The sequence below is a fragment of the Falco rusticolus genome, chromosome 6, assembly GCF_015220075.1.
Source record: "Falco rusticolus isolate bFalRus1 chromosome 6, bFalRus1.pri, whole genome shotgun sequence".
NCBI classification, from domain to species: Eukaryota; Metazoa; Chordata; class Aves; order Falconiformes; family Falconidae; genus Falco; species Falco rusticolus.
In genome coordinates, this window is record NC_051192.1 from 52,875,375 (window position 1) to 52,896,134 (window position 20,760).

The following is a 20,760-nucleotide window of genomic DNA, read 5'->3' on the forward strand; positions in this document are numbered from 1 at the left end:
GTATTTCAGGATTATGTCAATTCAGTTCCTCGTTCTAAAGCAGCTGACTTAACAAATAAAAGAAAATGCTTTTGAAATAGCGCAAGTCTAACCTATCTTTATTTTCACTGTGCATCTTTCTTTTTTTTCCCCCCTTTCTTACTACCTGCAGCAGACTGCTGTGCCAGCAATCTCTGTTCTAGATTTGGTATGTTTGTTTCCTTCTCTTCAATATCCTTTTCCCATTTCAATTCTTGATATTATTAATAACTACCCTATATGCCTTGGATGATGATTTGGCAGCTTTGGGTGTTCAAAAATTATTGTAATACAATAAGCAGTAAGTTAACTGTAAGCATGCATTTGAATGTTTCCAGATGTGGTGACTCCTTTCCCTGTGTTTCCTTCCTTTTAGATGTGTTCTGCTTGCAGGCTTGATTTGTTTGTTGTAGTGGTGGTCTAATATAAACCTGTTTATTTGATGTTTTGTGCAGTCAGGTTTATAAAAATCTTACTAATAACTTTGAATGAACAGGCTGTGTATGAAGTAAGATTTCCTCCTTTCCCTTCCCCACCCCTGCAGGTTTTGGAAGAACTCTAGCAACACCATTCCTTTCCAATTTGAAGTGAAATTGTCCTGAGAGCCTAATAATACAGCATAGTGTTTCATGCTGAAACCCTGTTGTTTACAGGTGTTAAAATTTTCTCATTAAAGTAAAAATGCATTGTAAACTCAGAAATTACTTCTGAACTATGATTTCCAAGTAGGTCACGTAAACATGCAATTAAGTTACATATAATTTCAGAATACCATTCTCCGGCGTCTAAAACATGACAGCTTTCAAACTGGAGCAGCAGTTGCTGTGACTCCAGCTAATTCTGTATTTTATTGCTCTCATTGGAAATGGGTACATGGAAGAAGAGTTCTGTAGTCTTCTAGAGAAGAAATACATTCCCTTCAAAGTGTGTTTCTATATAATCAGTATACCAATTTGAAAGAAAGGTAATGCTTGCAAGTCCTGTTAGTACAATTAATTTGTGCTGCTGGGAAAAACTGTAAACATGTCTGCTCAAAATACAGATTTGGGTAATTGGCGCTACTTTATTTTTAAGAAAAAAAATCCCCTTCTGAAATGCATACTTCTATCTAAAGACTTAGTAAGTGTGTCTGAAGTGTTCAGTTTTGTGTCTGTGTAGTACATGAGCATTAAGCAGTTGACAGCAGTGAAACAGGTGAAGTGTGTCAGCTTTCTGGATTAATGGAGAAGCCAGGAGTCATGGATTTTTCAGACTTGGTATCTATCAATATTTTTTCTTATTACTGCTCCAGTATTTTTTCACTTAAGCCTTGGTCCCCTGGAGCTGCAACGGGATAGATAAAGTACTTTGCCAAGCAGGCTGTAAAATTCTGGATCTTTCTGCAACAGGAGGCTGTGAATGCAGACAGTATCATCAGCTTTACAAATGGATTAGACAGATTCATAGACATCACACCTGTAAACGGCTGCTCAGAGGATTACACCAGGCTGCACCAGCCAGCAACTCTAGCACCGTGCTGAATGCTGTGGAAGTACTAGAAGAAATGGCCAGGCTCACGTGCAGCCCTTCTTGCCATGGTCAGAGACAGAATACTGCGCTAGATGGACCCATGGCCTGAAATTTATGTTCATAAATTTAGCTTTAAAAAAAGAAAGCAAGCTAATTCTGAAATAGATGACATTGAATGCTATACCACGCAAATACCTCTTCTTCCTAATTTCATCATTTTCATACTGTTCACATGACTTTCTGGGCATAGTTGTAGCTATCCTGTGCCACTTCATGTACCCAGGCAATTACTACTTTGTTTCTAGAAAAAAAAATACACTTTTGAATGCTCAGTGCTTTTTGTGTATGTCTAATATGAGCACTGGTGTGATAGCTGTACTGCTAATTATAAAGCTGATGAAAAGTGGCTAATAGTTAATGCAGGGTTTGTCAACTTGGCTAAAGTTTGTCTTTTTAAATTCCCTGGGCCACTAACAGATCTGAACCAGCTTTAGCTGGTCATAAATAAATAGGTTTTAATGTAAAGTTCTTCTGGAACCTCTTTTAAAGCATTCTAAGCAGTGCTTGGAGAAATAAATTTTGTCTGGAATCTGAGACTTCCTGGATCGCTGCCAGTCCTCTGAATATTTTAATGTTTCTGATAAAGGAGCCCGATGGGCTGATCCTTACGAGGAGCAATAGCTCAGAAGAAGGGTGGCTTCTTGCCCTCCTAGGTAGGAATAGTGCTGCAAGTGCATGTTGGCAGTAGGGGGACAGTTGTGCAGCTAAGGGAACTGCTGGCACTGTGCCGTAGAGCTGGGACAAAGCAGGGGGGAAGAATTCATGCCTTGTGCTTAGCTGGTTTGCTCAGTTAGCTGGGAGATTCCTCTTCCGTGGCCCTCTGGCTGTGCAGATCAGTTGTTTCTCCCTGTTACAATATAAACGTGCTGCTTTGGAGGAACCCTGAAAGTCAGGGGGGACCTGATCGCTCGCTGCAGCCACCTGACAGGAGGCTGTAGGCAGGGGGGGTCGATCTCTTCTCCCAGGTAACAAGTGACAGGACAAGTGGAAACAGCCTCAAGTTGCACCAGGGGAGGTTTAGACTGGATATTATGAAAAATTTCTCCGCTGAAAGGGTGGTCAAGCATTGGAACAGGCTGCCCAGGGATTTGGTGGAATCACCTTCCCTGGAGTTGTTTAAAAAACACATAGATGCGGTGTTCAGGGATGAGGTTTAGTGATGGACATATGGCAGTCCTGGGTTAACAGCTGGACTTGATGATCTCAAGGGTCTTTTCCAACTTTAATGATTCTGTGATAAGTACAGTACATCGCAACTGAAGAAAAACTGGGATAGAGAAGTATCAAATCAAAATACTCAACCTGGGAATCTAATAGCTCTTGTACTTGAAATGGGACGTGAAGCTGATTTTCCTTACCGTCTTGAAATTTTGGGATGAAGTCTGAGTTGGGTGCTGCCGTATGCAATTACAAACACAAACGCCTGCAAGCGCTCTGGCGTGCCTTGCCATCCCACTGCTCCCTGCCTTGGTCTGGGAATGCTCCAAAGTAGAAACTAGGTACTAATCATAAAGAAATGAAATGTCACTCTCTTATCCCTGCTTGTGCCTTACATGGAGTTTTTTTGGCTTTTTTACTAGGTGTTATGTTTAGAATAGCCTCTGACCTGGGTACAGTTGTCTTTACATTTGTTATGGTTCAGATGTTAACAACGGTTCCCAGGTGGGCACCCTGCCAAGTTTTCCCTCCTTTCTTTAGTTAGGGTCACAAGAAATTAAAAAAGACCCAGTCCTATTTCCTCTTTATTTTAATTTGAAATATTTCCTTAAAGTTTTAAGTGCATTTGAATAGGAATATTTGCTACTAAACAAAAAGGCGTCCATGCCGTAACTTGGGATTAGTAACTGCCACGACCAGAGTTTTTTCTCTGAATGCAACTGGGACAAAGTCGAGGAATTTTCCTATATTTTTTAACTGTGCGGTTTTTTGCCTTTTTTTTTTTTAAAAAAAAAAAACAACCCACAACCGGAAATTACTTCTCTTCTAGAAACTCTTTCAAATTAATAGCTGTCTTTCCTTTTGACAGCAATATTATCTCCTTTGCTAAAATAATGTCTTTTTAATAACCAAGACAAGAAGAGGACTTAATCCAAGCAGGGAGCTGGTTAGCTACTTGATTCTCTGCTCTACCATGTATGCTGAGCTTGATCTCTATGTCGTTTTCAGTTAGGAGTTACAAAAGTTTTAGCCCTAAATAAGGGGAATTTGCTTGGAGGTAGCATCCTCTAGTATACGTTTGCCAAATTACTGCCTAAATGAAATTAATTTTGTTCTTAAACTTTCATGCTCAAAACCGGTAGGTTTTTAACACTTCAAATGAGAGGTGTTTTCACTGCAATTAGTCCATATAGCTGCTTGAAGATGTAGAAGGCAAATGTTTTCAAAATTACCTGTTGAACAAGGTCATAAAGATACCCATAACACAAATATGACATGAACAGCAGGGGAAAATAATTACCAGAAAATTAGTCCAAAAAACAAAATTTGTTTTTAGAATTGATTGGAAAATTGATTAGGAAACCTAATCTGCTTTAAAACACATTTCCTGTTAATTAACTGGGGGAAGAGATATCTATATGAATGTTCTCCTCACAAAGTCTGTTAAAGCTGCTTTGTATCTTAGGGGCCTTCCTCTGTAAATGAAATTAGATTGTGAAAAGAAATCCAGGAGTAGAGAAGTATCTGTGTTACATGCAGCTTATAGCAAGATCCAATGATTTACTGATTTATACCAATCAGTATAAAAGATCTTGGCAGGGGGTGGGGCAGAGTGCTGTGGTTGTCACGTTAAAACGTATGCTGCAGTAAGAAATAACACAGCACGTAGTCCAGTTAACTTGTGAATATTATTGCACCAGTGAATATTCCTGTCCATCAAGGGATTAGATACTGTTAGCTTTAGAGAATCAGGCAAAGTTTGAATTTTTGTAGCTTTTATGTGCAGCTTTTATGATAAGCATATGTAAAGTAGTATTGTGTGTTGGACATCAGTTGTTCGTGTGAGCTGTTTAATCTCATTAGTCAAAGATTTCTTTGCCTGGCACTCTGCTTTTTCCAAAACACATCTGTTGCAGATACAGTGGGAGATTTTATTTATCTCCCGAGACTATTTGCAGACTTGCTGAATGAGCCTGTTACTTTAAATGGATTGACCCTTTGACTAATGAGTCATGATTTTCCGGTGCTTAAATACTAATCCAAAATGAAAAACCAATTGGCTGCTGGAGCTGTGGACTGTTGGTTCCAGGTATTTAATTTCACTTTACTGCACCTATGAGACTACGGTTGCTGAAGCTGTCCGGAATATTGAATTGCCTCAGCCTGCTGCTAGGGGTTCATATATGACTGCAAAAAATGTCACTTGTGTGTTTTGTGTTTTGTGCTTTTATCTATGTAGTTCTGTACATTTTTATTTTTTTTTTTAGTGTAACCAGTGTAACCTAAGTGTACTCTTAACAGCTGGAAATTATATTGATTTGTCTGTAGCATATAGCATTTTCTACTGAATGAGTTACTTTTAGATGCAAATACTTGGGTTACTTTTTTTTTTTTTTTGGACACATCTTACCCAGAGGAGTAACAAAAAGATTAAAGATGTGTCTCTGTTAGTTACAGGATGAAGAACGCAGACGGCAGCAACAACTTGAGGAAATGCGCAAACGAGAAGCAGAAGACAGGGCCAGGCAGGAAGAAGAGCGCCGACAGCAAGAGGAGGAGCGGACCAGAAGAGAGGCTGAAGAAAAGGTTGTGGTCTTCTGAGTGCTGCAGGGGTTCTTACGGGCCTCTCTCCTCTTTAGGCTGGCCAGTAGCAGCTCAATGTTGGGCTTAAACACGCTATTCCTAGTGATAAGGGCCATGGCCAAAGGCTTCAGTTTATCCAATATAGAACAAGAAGTAATTCAACAAGTAGCCTGTTTGTGGTGACTGCATCGGTATTGCAGAAACAGTAGTGTAGGCTTTAGCGGCTGAAGGTTTTTAGCAGGGGCAGGGGATGGGGTTCGGAACCTTTTCTGAAGGCTACGGCAGAAATCTGTCATCTCCTGGTTGCCTTCAGCCCCCGCGTGCCTTACCTGCCACCTTTACTGTGATGGCTGAGTTAGTGGTGTTGGGTTTTGCTGTGTCTCGGAGATGGCACGTATTTTTGCAGTAATTGTTTTACAGATAAAAATATAAAATACAGTGGAGATGAGTATTCCATAGTGTCTTTTATGTTTGGACTATAGGAGGAAAGGGAATTGGTTTCCAAGAAGGAAGTAAATAATTTCAGCAGCTAAATCGCTGGGCCATCAAACAGATGGCATGGTCCTTTAGAACATGAATTTGAGAAGCTTTATTGTTCAAAACTGGAAATCAAAGCACCTCATTTGATTCTTAGCACGTTTGTTAAGACTCTCTTCTTCCTAAAGAAAGAACAGTTATTGTTGTCCAGATTGAAGGCTTTCCTGTTGGTAACACTGACTTCAGAATGAAGAAAGCTTTTAATGTTGAGAGAAATTTCATCTTGGTAGACTGAGCAAATATATTTTAAACAAAAAAAAATAATCAAAAACTCAAAACCCTTGGATGTATTAACTTCGTTAAATTTGTTTTGTTAGGTGGTTTTCAAGCCGTGTTAGACACTTTTCCGTGAGCGGTATGGGGTGATGAGTAGGAGAAAGCTAAGCTGAGGGTGGTGATAGGTGAGGAAGGTCTATCTGGATTGAGGAAAGTACACTGTAGGAAGTTAGAAAAACAAACAAAAAACACAAAACAAAAAACTCAGCCAAGTTTTTCTTATTTTCTGGCAGTGACGCAGCCAAAGGACATTTGGATCACACACTTTAAAGGGTTTTCACTGACAGGTCTTGACTGAGACACTTGTACATCTACCACCTCAGAGCTCAGTACCATCTGACCACTACCGTGGCTTTAGAGAATAGTACAGGGAGATGAGTTTCATGACCTTGCTGTAGATGGACGAGATCAAATTTATTTATTAGTTTTTTAGGATAACTGGCTCATGGTGTGAGGAAGATAAGCAGTTAAGGTGGAATTTTTTAAACGTACGGATTAAAAACAGAAAGGATGGTGATTCAAAACGTCACATATTCCCAGCAGAAGTCATATTATGCTTAGACAAAAGTTTTTTTGTAGCATACAGTTTCCAAGTATGTTTTCATTTGTTATCAAACAAAATACTGAATAGACCCTTGTATGAATTTACGGTGTGGGTTAGACAAGGGCTGAACAGAATTAAATGCTGTTTAGTTTCAAACTAGTAAAAATCTTTTAACTCAAAAAATACAAAGAAGATATTTCATGGCCTTTTAAATGGTCAATAGACTCGTATAAATACCATTAGCATAGAGTTTTTTTGGTTTTTATAATTTTTTTTAAAACCAGTTACTTGATGTCTGTTTCAGAAAATTTCTGTTGTTTGATTTCTATGTGAAAGTAGTTTTCCTGGGATTTATACTAGAAGCTTTGTTAGGAGTCATCCATTCCAAGACTCTGTTGGTTAATTTACATTGTATAAGCATGCAGCAAAATTACAAAGTTCCTTTTTTAAGATGGTAGTTAATTTTAGTTATTTTCCTCTCCCACAGTTTCTTTACAGCTTTAGTAAACCTGCCCCTTATTAACTCTAGTTACGTTCTGAGCAATAAATGCTGGAATCACCCTTGGTTCACACAGGCAGTTGCCTTAGTTACCACAGGCAGTGGTAAATCTGGAAATAACAGCAACACTGTGTTACAGGACAACTGCCATTTTTTTCATCGTAGTAAATATTCTTTGTGTGAGTCCATATAGATGCCCTGCTTATTGCCAGAAAAGGAGACAAAAAAAAGTTGTTTGTGGTTCAGTGATGGAAAACTTAAATCTTTCTAAGATTGAAAGGTCTTGCCTTTCTGACCACTGTGTTTCTGTTTCCTCTGGACTTACAGAGGCGGCAGGAAGAGGAGTATTACAGTCGCTTAGAGGCTGAAAGGCGCAGGCAGCATGATGAAGCAGAACGAAGATTACTGGAACCTGACGAGCCTGGTCTGTACAGACCTCCACTTCCACGGGAATATGAACTCCCATCCCCAACCCCTTCATCTAACGCTCCTCCTCCCCCACCTCAGCGAAACACCTCTTACCTCAAAACACAGGTCCTCTCCCCTGACACGATTTATACTGCCAAGTTTGTTGCATACAATGATGATGATGAGGAGGAGGAGGATTCCAATCTAGCAGGTCAGGATAAGTACTCCAGCACAAGAAAATCTTATGGTGACTTCCCTCCTGCCACCCTTAAGCCACAGCAGTCCTCCCGCCAGCCTCGCCCAGTTTCAGATGGCCTCTTTCTTTCGAACTCATTCCAGTCATCTCCAGTCAATGCCAACAGTACTACTGCCAAAAAAAGCCAGCCCCCTCCCCCACAAAACAAACAGAGTATCATCCATGCCAGCAACTCTAAAGGTAGACACCATGAAATCAGTCGTCTCTACAGAACTATCCTCATGTTCTCAACTCTGGTGCTGTAGATTGAATCGCTTACTTTGTGATTATTTTTTTTTTCTTTCCCCCCCCCCCCCACTTAATCGCTATTTTCACAATGGTGATCTAACTTAAATCCTGATATTAATACATGAATCCTCCAATTTTTAATTGTTTTGATCTCTCAAATTTCCTTGTTCCTTACCCAAACTCTTCAAAAGCAAAAATTCCGTCTTTCACACAATGAATCAAATTATTTTAACTGTTACTCAACCAATTCAAAGTACTGTTGGTTTTGGCTTTCACTCTATTTTTCAGTGATTTGTTTTGTATGACTGACCACTGTTTACTCAGGGCATCTGGAAGTGCACCTTTCTTAAACACAGGAAGCCTTTTCTGATGGGTTCGTGGACAGAGCTTATCTTCTGCTTTCATTGGTACCAGGGTTCTCTCTTTTACTAGTGTGTGCAAATGGCTTTAAAAATTATCTCTGTAGACATAGTTCTTAAATATACAAGCACCAAGAGATGTAGGACATGCAGTTAGTTTCATATATTAGGCAGCATTCCTGTACTTCTGGTTTGCACAAGTGCAGTTTTCTTGCAAAGAGAGACAAAAATCTACATTTCATCTTGGTGCTTTCTGCCTTACTCATTTCCTCCCCTTCTACACCCCTGTATTTCTTTGTCTCCTCATCTTGTTTCTTCTATAACTCCAAATGGGCAACCATAATGGCACTGAATTTCAAGTAGAGCTCTAGATGCTAGTAACTTCAGCACAATATTTTATCTGCAGGGTACTAGTTTAGCTATACTCATGAATTCAGAGCTAATTCAGCCCAATTATGTGTAAAGTATTTTTAGACCATTGCCATATAGGAGGAATCTTAAGTACTTTACGCAGACACGTACTCAAAGAGTAGATCTCACCGTTAACAGATTTGTAGTTTATTAATATAATATTTTGTCTTTAAATAACTGCATCTGCCAGCACTTCCCTTAAGTTTGTTTTCTTCAGTATTCTTCTGAAGGGAATGGTGGCCATGACATCCCCCTAGTTCATTCTTTTTACTTAACGCTGGAAGTCAACAAGTACCTGACAACCAACTCCAGCCGGTTAATCATCCTCCTAAAATGGAAAGGGTAGCAAGGCACCCGAGAGAGCGAAGGAAAGTGCTTATGCTGGCTTCCAGCCGAATGGCTAACTTGTTTACTGGATTCAAGTCTCAGTGACAAATGTGGAAGCCATCAATATGGTATATCCCTGATCACCTTTTTGGCCACCTAACAAATTGTGGAAGTAACTTATTTTCTTCTATCAGAGGTGTGGTGTGGCCTGGTGACAGAGAGCGCGTGAGCCTCAGAATAGGTTCCATCTCTCAGAAGCATTTCTAGTCCAGCTCCGGTAGTGTTATGAACCTGGTCTGGGATGTGTATGAGGCCGTACAGGTACATGATACTCTGAGCCTCCTCTCTGCATCTTTTTCAGCTGAGACTCAAGTCATCACTTTCCAGCAAGGCATCCTTTCCTTTGGAAGGCAAATTAGGTTCTGCCATGGTTGGACTGCTTCCAGTACCGAAGAGAAGCTTTGCACCTTATTGTGTAGTTTTAATATTGCTGAAGGGGCAGTAGTGTAGCTCAGCTACAGGTACTGTCCAACTGATACAGTTGATGCTTGGAAGTTTCACTGTTTGGGGTCAGTACAGGACCCAGGTCGCACAAAAATGTATCAACACTGATACTGGTTTAAATGGGAAAAAAGGAAAAAAAAAACCGGGAAAAAAAAAACCAACCAAAAACAGAAAACAAAAACCCAACCCTCTTTATTTACCCTGGTGTTGATTGTGAGATCTCGTGGTGTAGTAGCCTCTGTGGATCCTGCAAACCTGTCTGTCACTCCTGTCTGGCTCTGTCATATGTTCCAAATCTTAAAGGAAGGTGAGGGAAGGTTTTAGCTTTTCAGTGTGTCTTCGTTAGGCTGAAGTATAAGTAGATAGGCTGCACACTCCCTGATAGGTGCTACCACTACAACACAAACAATTCCATTACACCAGGCTACCATGCACGTGAGCCCACCGATAAACCCACAACCAGTGAACCCAGATCACAGTATCAGAAGGACTCTAGCTTTTGAACACCTTGTATCACAAAGAATTAATGAGTTAAAATAAGATAAAGATGGGAAAATGCAGAAAATATTCTCTTTAAACCCTGTGGCTATCTATGTTGTCAGCAGCTTGGGAATATTCTGAAACAGCGGGCTTCTGACATGAAACTTTCTTACTGTGTGTCTGTACTGAGCTTCTGTTCTTTCAAAGGACTTTCTTTTTCTAGAAGTTCTTTTTTGAAACTGACTATAACAGAGTGGAAAATGTGCCTTCCATCACAACACATAGGCTTCCGAAGGCCTTTGCTTCCCTTCCTTATCCCTTCCTTATTTGGCACTTTGAAGGCTGTACATGTAATAAATTGAGTAACTCCATCAGTTGCTAGTTGTCACCACCACACGTCCTGCCTCCCATCATCCACAATCCAGAATGCCATTTCATATGTAATTGCATTTCCCAGTCCCACTTTCTGTAATGGAAAAATGAATCTCAGGGAAGTGAAATGTCCATTGATATTTTTGTGTGTGTGCACGCTTTTTGCTGGAAAACAATCAGAAGGACAATCTACAAAGATTTCGTTAGGGTTTTGGTAACAGTTAAGGAATATTGTAGTATGATGCTTCGCCTTTAATAACCTAATTCATAAACCATACAACTAATTCTGAATACTCTTATCTCATAATTTTTAAAATAGCCATGAGAACAGGTTAACTTCACCTGATTGCTCAAGCTTCTATGAAGACTGCCTGCGTAACGTACAAAGCCGTTTGCACAAAATGCAGAATTCACTGTGCAGTTTACCATCTCCCATCTCGCTGACTCTTGTTACATTACTGTCCTTTACAGCTCTTTTCTGTTCTGAATGTTAACTCTAGTAAACCATGCTTTGCAAATTTTGCTCTCGTACCTTCTTCCACTGGGTCTCTTAAGACCGCTGGGTCTGTCAACTAAGCTAAGAAAAAAGCCAACACCCAAATCAAACCTACTGTCCTAAAGCAGGTGGAAGTGTGAACCACGGCATGTGGATCCAGACTTTTCAAAGTCACAAAGGTAGTACTTACATGCAGGACTCATGTCTAAAAGGAAAAAATCTTCATATGCCTGGCGTACCTAGTATGATTTGGTCTGCTACAGGTTTTGGGGGAAAAAAAATTTAGCCTACAACACACTAGATAAATTTGCTTGTGCGTTCCAGCCTCATATGTCTCTTATTGAATATTTATGAGAAGTTACATATACCAGTGGAAGAAGCAAGCATACTTCCTTTTGTACTGAAGAAGGTTCACAAGACATAACATGTACGATATTAAGACCAGAACTGTCTGAAGACAAATCTGAGTATTATGCTGACGCTTCCTGACAGTGATTAAGAAAATATGGTCTTAAATGTAGATTAAATTACTGAACTTTTTCATTGGAAAGCAAGGTTTTGTCTTGTGGCCTTTAGAAAGAATTAATATAACGTGTAAAACTTGTGTTTTATGTCAACTTAAACAAAAGGTGCAGTGTTGCAAGATACTTGCTTGAAATTTAAATTTAAGGGCGGTGGGGAAGGGGGCATTTTCTGAGTCATATAATTTATTTAATCAGACTGAACAGAGCTAAAACTCTGCTGAATTGCAAAGATGGTATATACTAATCGTAGCTTGCTTTTAGCCTCATAAAGAGAGCAGCTGCAGCTAACTTGCTGCCTGTGGAGCTTGTTACAGGATCATGAAGTGTGTTGCACTTTCCATCAATCTCCTTGAACAACTTCAAATGTCTTACAGTAAGCCATAATAAGATCAAGACCATGATTTGATATGTGCAGGATAATCTAATAAAATCTGATTCAAAATCAGGAATAAAAAAAATACAGTTGTTGGAGGGGGGGAATTTATTAGTATTGGTTTTAAATACTCTACAGGTCAGATGACCTGCAGAATTTATGATTCTAGTTTGAGACTGTTCCTTGAAAGAAGCACTGCACCTTTTTGAAGAAATACAATATAAAGCTTCTGTGTTTTAACTGTGATCCTTCAACTTGCTTTTTCTTTTGCATAAGGAATAAATTCATACACTGGATCTACAGGAGCAGCTGTTGGAGCCCATGAAGTTTATCGGGATCCAAGAGACAAAAGATCTAAAAGGTGACATGCAGGCGTCTGTTAACTTTTATACACCTGACCTGGCTAACTTCTACAGTATTCTCTGTGGTTGTTGCACCTCTGTGGGGGCTATTCAGGAGTTCCGTAGTTGGCTCCAGAGCATCTTTTACTATAAAGTACAACTAAGTTCTCCACAAGTCTTTAGGTAATCTGGAGTACTGATTCACAGCAGCAAATTTTGGTGCTACAAATGAGTAAACTGAATGGTAATCGTAAACGAACAACCTAACTGGTTTAGGTGTATTTATAAATCTGAATGGTGACTCTCGAGTGGGATTCTGACTAAATTTGTAGTAAGCATAAGTAATACAGGCTGTATCTTATACGTGACTGGCAGGCTTTCCTGTGTAGCACGCTGAAGTTGTGACTGGGCTTGGCTAGGGCTCTGTAGAAGCTGTTAGCCCAGTTCCTGCATTTTAAAAATGTAGTTAATGTTTCAGTGGAGTATGCAGACCAGAGACCTCTCGGAGCTAAAAGGGAAGCCTCTTCTGATCAAGAAATTGAAATACATATTAAGGCTTTATTATATGAGAGTTAATCACATATGTGAAGTATTATTAGAGCTACAACTAGGAGTGATTTGAGATCAACACTGTGGTGGTCAGAAACACGTAATACAAAAATGGTTTGCTACAAAGGTAAGAGACAAGTGCAAGAGCTAAGGCAGTGTTTGCATTTGGAAGCTTTGCCAGTATAGAATGAAATACAGAGGTGCTGCAGCTGCTACAGCATACCTCAGTACTGTAGCTTTGTTTACCAATACATAAAAGCTTTGTATTCCAGTGCCTTTTCCTAGCCCCGTGCCACTGCAGAAAGGCTTGCTAACGTAGCCGTAACTGCAGTGCCGTGCTAATAAAGACAGAGCCTTGCTTTACACACTGCAGTTCACTTTGAAAGCTGGCAAGTGGTTTCCTGTGTGTTAATATGCCAGAGATGGTCATGAGCCATTAATTTGTCGAAGTGACAGCACCATGTCAGAATTAAAGGTATGGGTGGGGAACAAAACCTTGCAGAATGCTAAATGGAGAATCTTCTGCTGTAATCAGAAAAGCTATCAGTAAATACGTGTCACTAAGAAATGTTATATATAATGACGTAGATAAGAATAAAAAAGACTTTTTTTTTTTTTTCCCCTTCTAGTCAAGATACAGATTTACCTGGAGCACCCGAGAACTTGACGTTCAGGGAACGTCAGCGACTCTTTTCACAGGGTCAGGATGTATCCAATAAAGTAAAAGCTTCTAGGAAATTAATGGAACTGGAAAACGAGTTGAACACAAAATAAGATTAAAGCACCTTATCGGATGTATCTGAAGATCTCTAAATTGAGGGATGGAGAAGGGGGGGCACACTACTAATGAACAGAAAATGAATGTTTTCTGAAAGGAGTGACTTTGATTCCTCTATATCTAAGACTGTTAATTAAGATTTAGAGATGTTGCAATAGCAAGAAAACTGATTACTTTGCCAGGAGCTTGTGGTTTATACAATGAAAGCACTGTAAAATTTTAAAGATACGAATCACGTGAAGGTAACTTTTTTCCTTTCTGTTTTGAGGGTTAAGTTCTTGTCCACCAGACCAAGTAGCACTTGTCAAAGATAAGTTCTGTTTCCTGGTGTTTCACAGACACATTTTTGTTTTAGCTGCTGAGCAGAGAAAGTGAGAATAGCTTGAACTGTCTAAACTAGACTGTGCACTAGAAATTGTTATTCTTGGTTGTTTGATAAGAAGCCAATATCTGGGCCACCTTAAATAAGGCTTTATATCCAAGTTTGACATACTGTATGATGTTCATAGAATGATCAGCCTGTCATTACAGATCTTACCATTACTTAGTACTGGAATAACACACATTCTGTAGGTAGAACCTTGAAATAAAAACGTTTCTAGTCCTACAGATCTGTTGGGTCTAAAGTGGTTGCCTAAGAGTTTATCTGTAGTTATGGCAAAGTCTGTGTGTTGATGCATCCCCCACTATACGTTCTTCAGACTTCGAAAAATTGGAAGGTAAAACCTTTGGATAACTGTTATATTAAAAATTACAGAAGCAATAGGTAGTAGGCTACACTAGTGGCCCTTCATCAGCTAGAACCAAAATGTTAGCAGTGCGTTAAAGGTGAGGAGTAATGTTTCCAGTTCCACGGTGAGCAGAACAGATACGTATGTTTTCTGAGAAAGGTAGATTAGAAGTTATTAGGCAATTAGGCATGGAGAAGTATTGATAAGCCTGCTATTATCAGTTCAGCAATATCTTTCTTGGGTTTTTTTCTACGGAGAACTGGTATGTTAGAGGAAAAAGTCTGAAGTGTGAGGCATCCAATACAGTACTGCTGGCTGGGAGTGGGAATGTTAGTAAAGTCGTTAACAGAGCTGGTGTGCTGGCAACAAACCATCTCTGCTTGTGCTGAGGAAGCAGTGCTAGCAGCTTTTCTTTAGTCTAGCTGGCTTTACTGACATCCTGTTAATGTTGTACTGAAAATCTTTTTGGCAGTTCAAGCTATTTTTTCACACTGTAATAGCCTTATTTAATTTTAAATTGTTAATCTTTTTCCTCCCACTATTTCTTCAGCTATGCGTATGTGGCTGATGATGCTGGGAATAAGGACCTCATCAGAGTTTTTCTCATTGTGTGATGTTAAGACAATATATATTGTGATTCCGAACAAATTTTCTATATGACAAAGCCCTTTACTGGCTTTAGATGATTTTTTTTTCCCCTGTATCATATTGTTCTCTTATAAATATATATTTAGGGAATTGTGCACACTTCCAAATACAAAGGGGTAGACTTTCACTGCCTTAGGAAAGAAATCACTTTTAATAAGAGTTGTATGATAAATAAATGCAAGTTAATGAAAATTGGAGTGTAAATATTTTTTACGTATTTCAGGTTTCTTATTTGAAAGTGTGCTTTTACCGTTTCACCTGTTAAATATGAAGTAGAAGATTAAACTGGTTCAAAGTGTTAATGAAGGATCTGCATGCTTGCTATGTCTGTTAATCAGGAAAAGCAAGCCTCTCCCAATTTATCTTGAGAACACTAGCAGCCTTACAGTGATAAATTTTTCTTAAGGAAAAAAACACCTTACGCTGTGGCTGAATTACTGTTGCTGCTGGAATCTGAAAAAGGCTTAGCAAAAAAATACCTATAACCTTCAGTTGAGTGGATTTGGCCTCTATTGGGCATTCGGGTCAAGTGTGAATATGTGTAAAAGTGCTTTTCATATTTGTCTGTGCATTATTATGAAAAACATCAAAACTGCTGTAGTTTCCCATTTCTACTGTATTTCACTTGCAACCTATTTTTAATAAAGTTTGTATTGTATTTAACTTTGCATTAAATGTTTTTTGTACTGTCCCTTATTTGATTCTGCATTCATAACAGCATTATCATAAACCAGAGGGGCTCTTGTTAATATGTTTTGCCTTGCCTGTCCTTTTACAAGCAAAGTCAGTGTATCTCATAATGAATAGATGAAAACCTCAAATTAATTTTACATGAAAATTCAACAAAGGAGGCTGTTTCTCATTGATCAGAGGGGAGAATTTCTTGACCTAATGCTCTTCAGTTTCTGTAGCAGTGACCTGAAAGAGGTAGTGATTTTTACAGCTTAAGCAGCAACTTCTGAAATAGTAAATATTGGTGGCATCAGTTATGCAGGCTGGTGTTACCGTATTTGTATCCTTCTCAAGTGCAAAGTTGAACCTGGAATGTGGCTTCTTTTGGAAGAGTAAACAGTATTACAACCAGAGCCTCCATTGTTATTGCTGTGGTTAAAAAGGCATTTGGTCTCTTTATTTCAAACATAACTTTTTGTCAGATCTGTGGAAGAAAATCAGTTTGACCTGGAAGCTTGGAGGGGCAGGCTCAAATTCAGTATGCAGTTTTGAATAAAGGTTGGGTTAAAGGATTTAGGAATGGTGGTGCTCCTCTTTTACGGTTGGATTGAAAAGGTTAGATGATGACTTCTGACAGGAGACAAGAGCTCAAGCCGTGTTTGGGGAAGGTGCCTAGGGAACCGGGCCCTAGTGAAGTGTTGTAGATGCCTTCTGCTGAAGCTGAAGGTCCACTGGAGCTGGGATTGAGAGCCATCTATGTCTCTTTGCAGGTGAGTAGCTTAATCTCTTGAGCTGTGGGGTCTACGCTCTGGAATTTTCAAAGTCATTACTGAAGACTTCCTGGGTTTTAGTGTGATGTGTGTTTAAAGGCCGGGAAGAAGGAACCACGGAAAGCCAGAAGTGCTGTTTAGTATGTTGCAATGAAATGACTGCCAGGACCTCAAGGCATGGCTGAGGGGAATCTTTTATCCATGTTTTGAGTCTGTAGCTTTGGACTGTGAACAGCCTAAAGAAAAAGAACTTTTGAGTATAAACATGTAGTCTAGATGTAAAAGGAAACAATCTATTGTCCTTCTGTATGGTAGTCCCTCACTCTCAGCAAGAGCAAGAAGTGATTTATTTGACAAGACCATAGTTGTTGCAGCTGTGAGCTGTCATAGAGTTGTTTATTTGCAGACTAAGGTAGTCCAGGGGTCGCAGGGGAGGCACTGTGTAATATGCAACAGTGGTAATGCATTTTCGGTTGGAAAACAAGTTTTGGGTGACGCCTTGCACGGTTCAGGTCAGGTTTGCAAAGTGAGCGCATTAGCATGATGCAGTTGGACAGTGCAGTATCTGCTCCGCTCTGGGGACATGAGTTGTCATCCTTAGTAGCAGAGCTCTTGATATGTTAATTGATGATTACCTTTATGGTGATAAGTCTGTGAAATTACATTTGCATATGCAGCCAGGTCTGCTGCTGTCAGCAGACTCATTATTTTAAAGCTCTGTCAAATTCTCCCTTCTGCATCTATCATCCACATACGCTGCTTTTCAACTGCTTTTGTGTGCTGTTTGTACTAGTCTTGTAACTGAGGAAAAGTCAAGGAAATTAAGAAATTGACTATAAAGTCCATAGCATGTGTCCTGCTTACTGAAATAATAAATGATGCACTTAATTATACAGATTGCTGTTTGTAGGTCAAGCAACGAGTACACAAGCAGCAGAATAAACAAGACCATTCCTTGCCTCCTAATTTAATTAGATAACATGAGAACTCAAAAATAGTGATGGTAAAAAATGAGCTTCACCCAGAACAGTCGTTAACACACATAGTAACTCATATTTGATAATAAGAATGGGGAAACACTGGGCTCTTCCCCATTCTGTCAAATGATACTGCTGTCTCAGGTCAGTTAACAGCTGTGTAACACAGAAAGCAAAGCCTCGCAGATTAAAAATTCGGAGTCAGCTGACTTCTTTCCCAGCTGTAACAGCAGGTAAACTCCTTAAGGACAGCAAATTGCAATACACCTGCTTAGAGAATCTTTGTCTATTCTCAGTAACAGATGGATGTTCAGAACTGACCTACAGTTACCAAAGCAAACGTCTTGCTAAAAATGCAGATGGAATATTTACAGCTTCACTGCAAAAATGTTTTGGGAGGTTCACATGATAACAGTCTGTGTGCAATGCAGCAGCCTCAAGTTACTGCCCGCTGAGCGTGGCAAATGCGATTGCACGGGCAGTAGGAAATACGAAGGTGGACAGCAGTGAAATATCTCTGTTTGGCATGAGACAGATAGCAACCTTCTCTCTTGGAGTTTTTCCCAAGTGCTTTTCTGCCCATTTTGTTTCTTGTTACTGCAGTTGGGAATGCTGTAATGGACAACTCTTAGCAGACTGCTGAAGCTGGAACCTCGTTAGTCTTGTTGATTCCACCACTGGGGTTAATGGGAAATGCATCAGAGGCATTCGAGACAATTTTTTCATACAAGTATCTTAAGATTTATAATTCACCACGATATTACACTTATGCTAACATTAATAAAGTAAAATGTGGATTTAGGCAAGTTCATTAAATTTCTGGCCCTTTGGTTCCCCAGCAGGGTCTGTAGTAAGGCAGGGCTCTGCATTTGCAGGGGGAAGACAGGATGAGGTTGGTAGATGGTGGGGGGGGGGGTGAGGAGGTGGTGGAGGGAAACAAGATTCTTCAGAGAATCCGTGTAGAAAGGCATGCTGGAATAGAGCCTTGCAGCCCTTCCAGAAGACAGCTGGATTTAGTATTTGTTTCTTGTCTAGATCTCACCGAGAGCGTGTTTTGTTCCCTGCCCATCAGTGAGCAGCTTCTCCTGAGTTTGGAGGTAGAAGGAAGATCCCAAAAGAGAACTGCGGCTGTTAGGGTGAGTCACAGATCTTGTGGGTTTTATTATTTATTTTTATACAGATGGGGCTGAGTTTTCAGTGCTATCCAACTTTCAGGTGTGCATAGAGAAATGACTAAAGAGTAGTCCGGGCATGCTCAGTTTTAGCTTACTAGTTGAAGCAGCGATAAAATTGTCTTCTCTGTTACAGCCTACAGAAACCAGATTCTTAATCTCATTCATGGTGGGTAAAACCCACAGTAGGGGAGAGATCAACCGTTACACTTCAGAGATTATCTTTCTGAGATTAAGATGTCCTGTTGGAAAATAACATTGTACTGATGCAATTGCTGCTGTAGGATAAGCATTACATATAAAAATTACAGCTCAGTGTCAAGAATTGAGAGTCACACCCTCCAGGCTACTAAACCGTTCTCTCCCCAAAATAGCTGATGTTGATAAAATTCTGTCTGCCTTACTTAGTGCCAACATCTGCTAACATCTACAGTATTGCAGTACTTTGGAACTCTTTTTTAAAAAATAAAACCAAAAAAATTAGCCTATATCCATTTGTCAGCTTCACTTTTCCACCAATGCAGAACTCCTTGCAAGGACGAACTGCTAAGGGCCTCGCAAGGGGTTTCCAGCCTGTCTGTTAACAGTTTTTTTGTTGTTGAGGGGTTTTTGGTGGGTTTTGTGTTTGGGTTTTTTTTCTTACTGAGGCTATAGTTTGTGGGAGGAACTTGCAGTATCATGGAATACAGTTGATAGAGCTGCACAGGGATGTTTGGTTTGGTCTGTGGTAGATGGGCTGCATCTGGGTTCCTCTGTAAAGCATTGCTATCTATCATTCTTGTGCCAGACATGGAGAGATTCACTGCTGTATGCTTTTGGATTTTCTACTGCCTGTATAACGGCACATTTGCAAAGTTCAGTAGACAGTAACTTGAGACTGCTATTTTGTAGAACTGGATTCCTCTCTAATTATGATGGCTTTGGGTTAAAAAAAAAACCAAAAACAAAAAAACCACACCACACTCACAAAACTGTAGTGCAAAACCAGTGTTATTTCCCACTTCCAAGAAGCTGACATGTTTGTATCTGACACACTTTCACGTTTACTAGCCAAATAGTATTATGACTGCTTTCAAGATAACAATGCTCTTCTGTATTACACAGAAAGATTAACAAGTAGCATTATTAATGTAAGTTACATACTTGGAAACCTCAGTTTAAGACCCCCAGCCATAGCTTGAATGAATAGTTCCTGTCTTGGGCAGCCTCTTAGGCTTCTCACACCAGCTAGACCTGCAGGCTTTGTCCATCTCCCAAGAGTAGCCCTAGACAGTGGCTTTGTTCAGAGTTAGTAACAGTTGCAGTTGGTAGGGGACCTCTGCATCCCAGGCAGCCCAGAGTCAAAGCAAGGTCAGCTACAGCCAGCTCAAGGCTGTGCCTGGTTGGGTTTTGAGTGCTGCAGTTTCACGTGCCTCCATTTGTGCCTACTGTCTCTTGTCCTATCACTGAACACCGCATGTTGTTTTTATACTCTTCCCCTACCAGGTATTTATAGATATTTATCAGATTCCCCTCAGCTGCCTTTCCTCCAGGCTGAACAGCCTGCAGCACACCCTGTGGAACAGATGCTCCTATCCTTTAATCTGCTTTGTGGCCTTAGCCCATAGTACACAGCACCAACTGCTCAGGGGAGAAATCCGGAGCCAGCAGAGGAGCTCTAGGTCCTGGCCTCCCCCTCACCCTTTGGTGTGGCCGCTGAACCTCAGCGCGGGGCCTGTGCCCTGTGCCCCCTGCCCCTGGAGCTGTGGTGCTCTGAAGGGGAATCTGTCAGTAGCCTAAGGCTAAGCGCCGCCAGACCTGGGAGCTCCCGGTTTTCCTTCTGTCTCCGCCCTTCCCACCCTCGTTATCCCCAGTGACGAAGCAGAGGGAGGGAAACCTCCGCGCTCGTTCGCCGCTCCGTGGGGAGCGGGGCGACGGGGGAGCGGTGCCTGCGCCCCTCCGCAGCCGTGCCCTCAGCAGGGCCCCGCCCTCTCTGCGAGGGGATTGGTGCGCCTGCCTGCCACTCACGGGCGCGTCCGTTGCTGGCAGGCGCTGCCGTAGCCCCGCTAACGGTCGGAGTTGGCGCCGTGAGGCGCTCGCCCAGCCAATCGAAGCGGTCGCTGGTGGGCGGGGGGAAGAAGGCGGGTCCTGTCGCCATGGCAGCCGGGTGGCCGCCCCAGCGGCACACCTCATTGGCCAGTTTAAATCCCCGAGGGGGGCG

The 20,760-nt window shown here is 40.7% G+C and overlaps 1 protein-coding gene across 22 annotated transcripts in view; it reads left to right on the top strand.

Moving 5' to 3' along the window:
• The window catches only part of AFDN (afadin, adherens junction formation factor), a 131,620-nt gene extending 115,976 nt beyond the window's left edge, over positions 1–15,644 (top strand). For 6 of the 22 annotated variants that reach the window (XM_037391072.1, XM_037391075.1, XM_037391074.1 and 3 more), the window contains 5 exons: positions 152–187; positions 5,197–5,331; positions 7,512–8,028; positions 12,199–12,283; positions 13,442–15,644. In XM_037391072.1, coding sequence (XP_037246969.1) covers positions 152–187; positions 5,197–5,331; positions 7,512–8,028; positions 12,199–12,283; positions 13,442–13,586 — 918 coding nt within the window. In that variant the 3' untranslated portion in view covers positions 13,587–15,644. Of the gene's footprint in view, positions 1–151; positions 188–5,196; positions 5,332–7,511; positions 8,029–12,198; positions 12,284–13,441 lie in introns of those variants that run through there. The other 16 variants (XM_037391083.1, XM_037391093.1, XM_037391089.1 and 13 more) reach the window with 9 other exon arrangements.
• Positions 15,645–20,760: the final 5,116 nt, after the last annotated feature.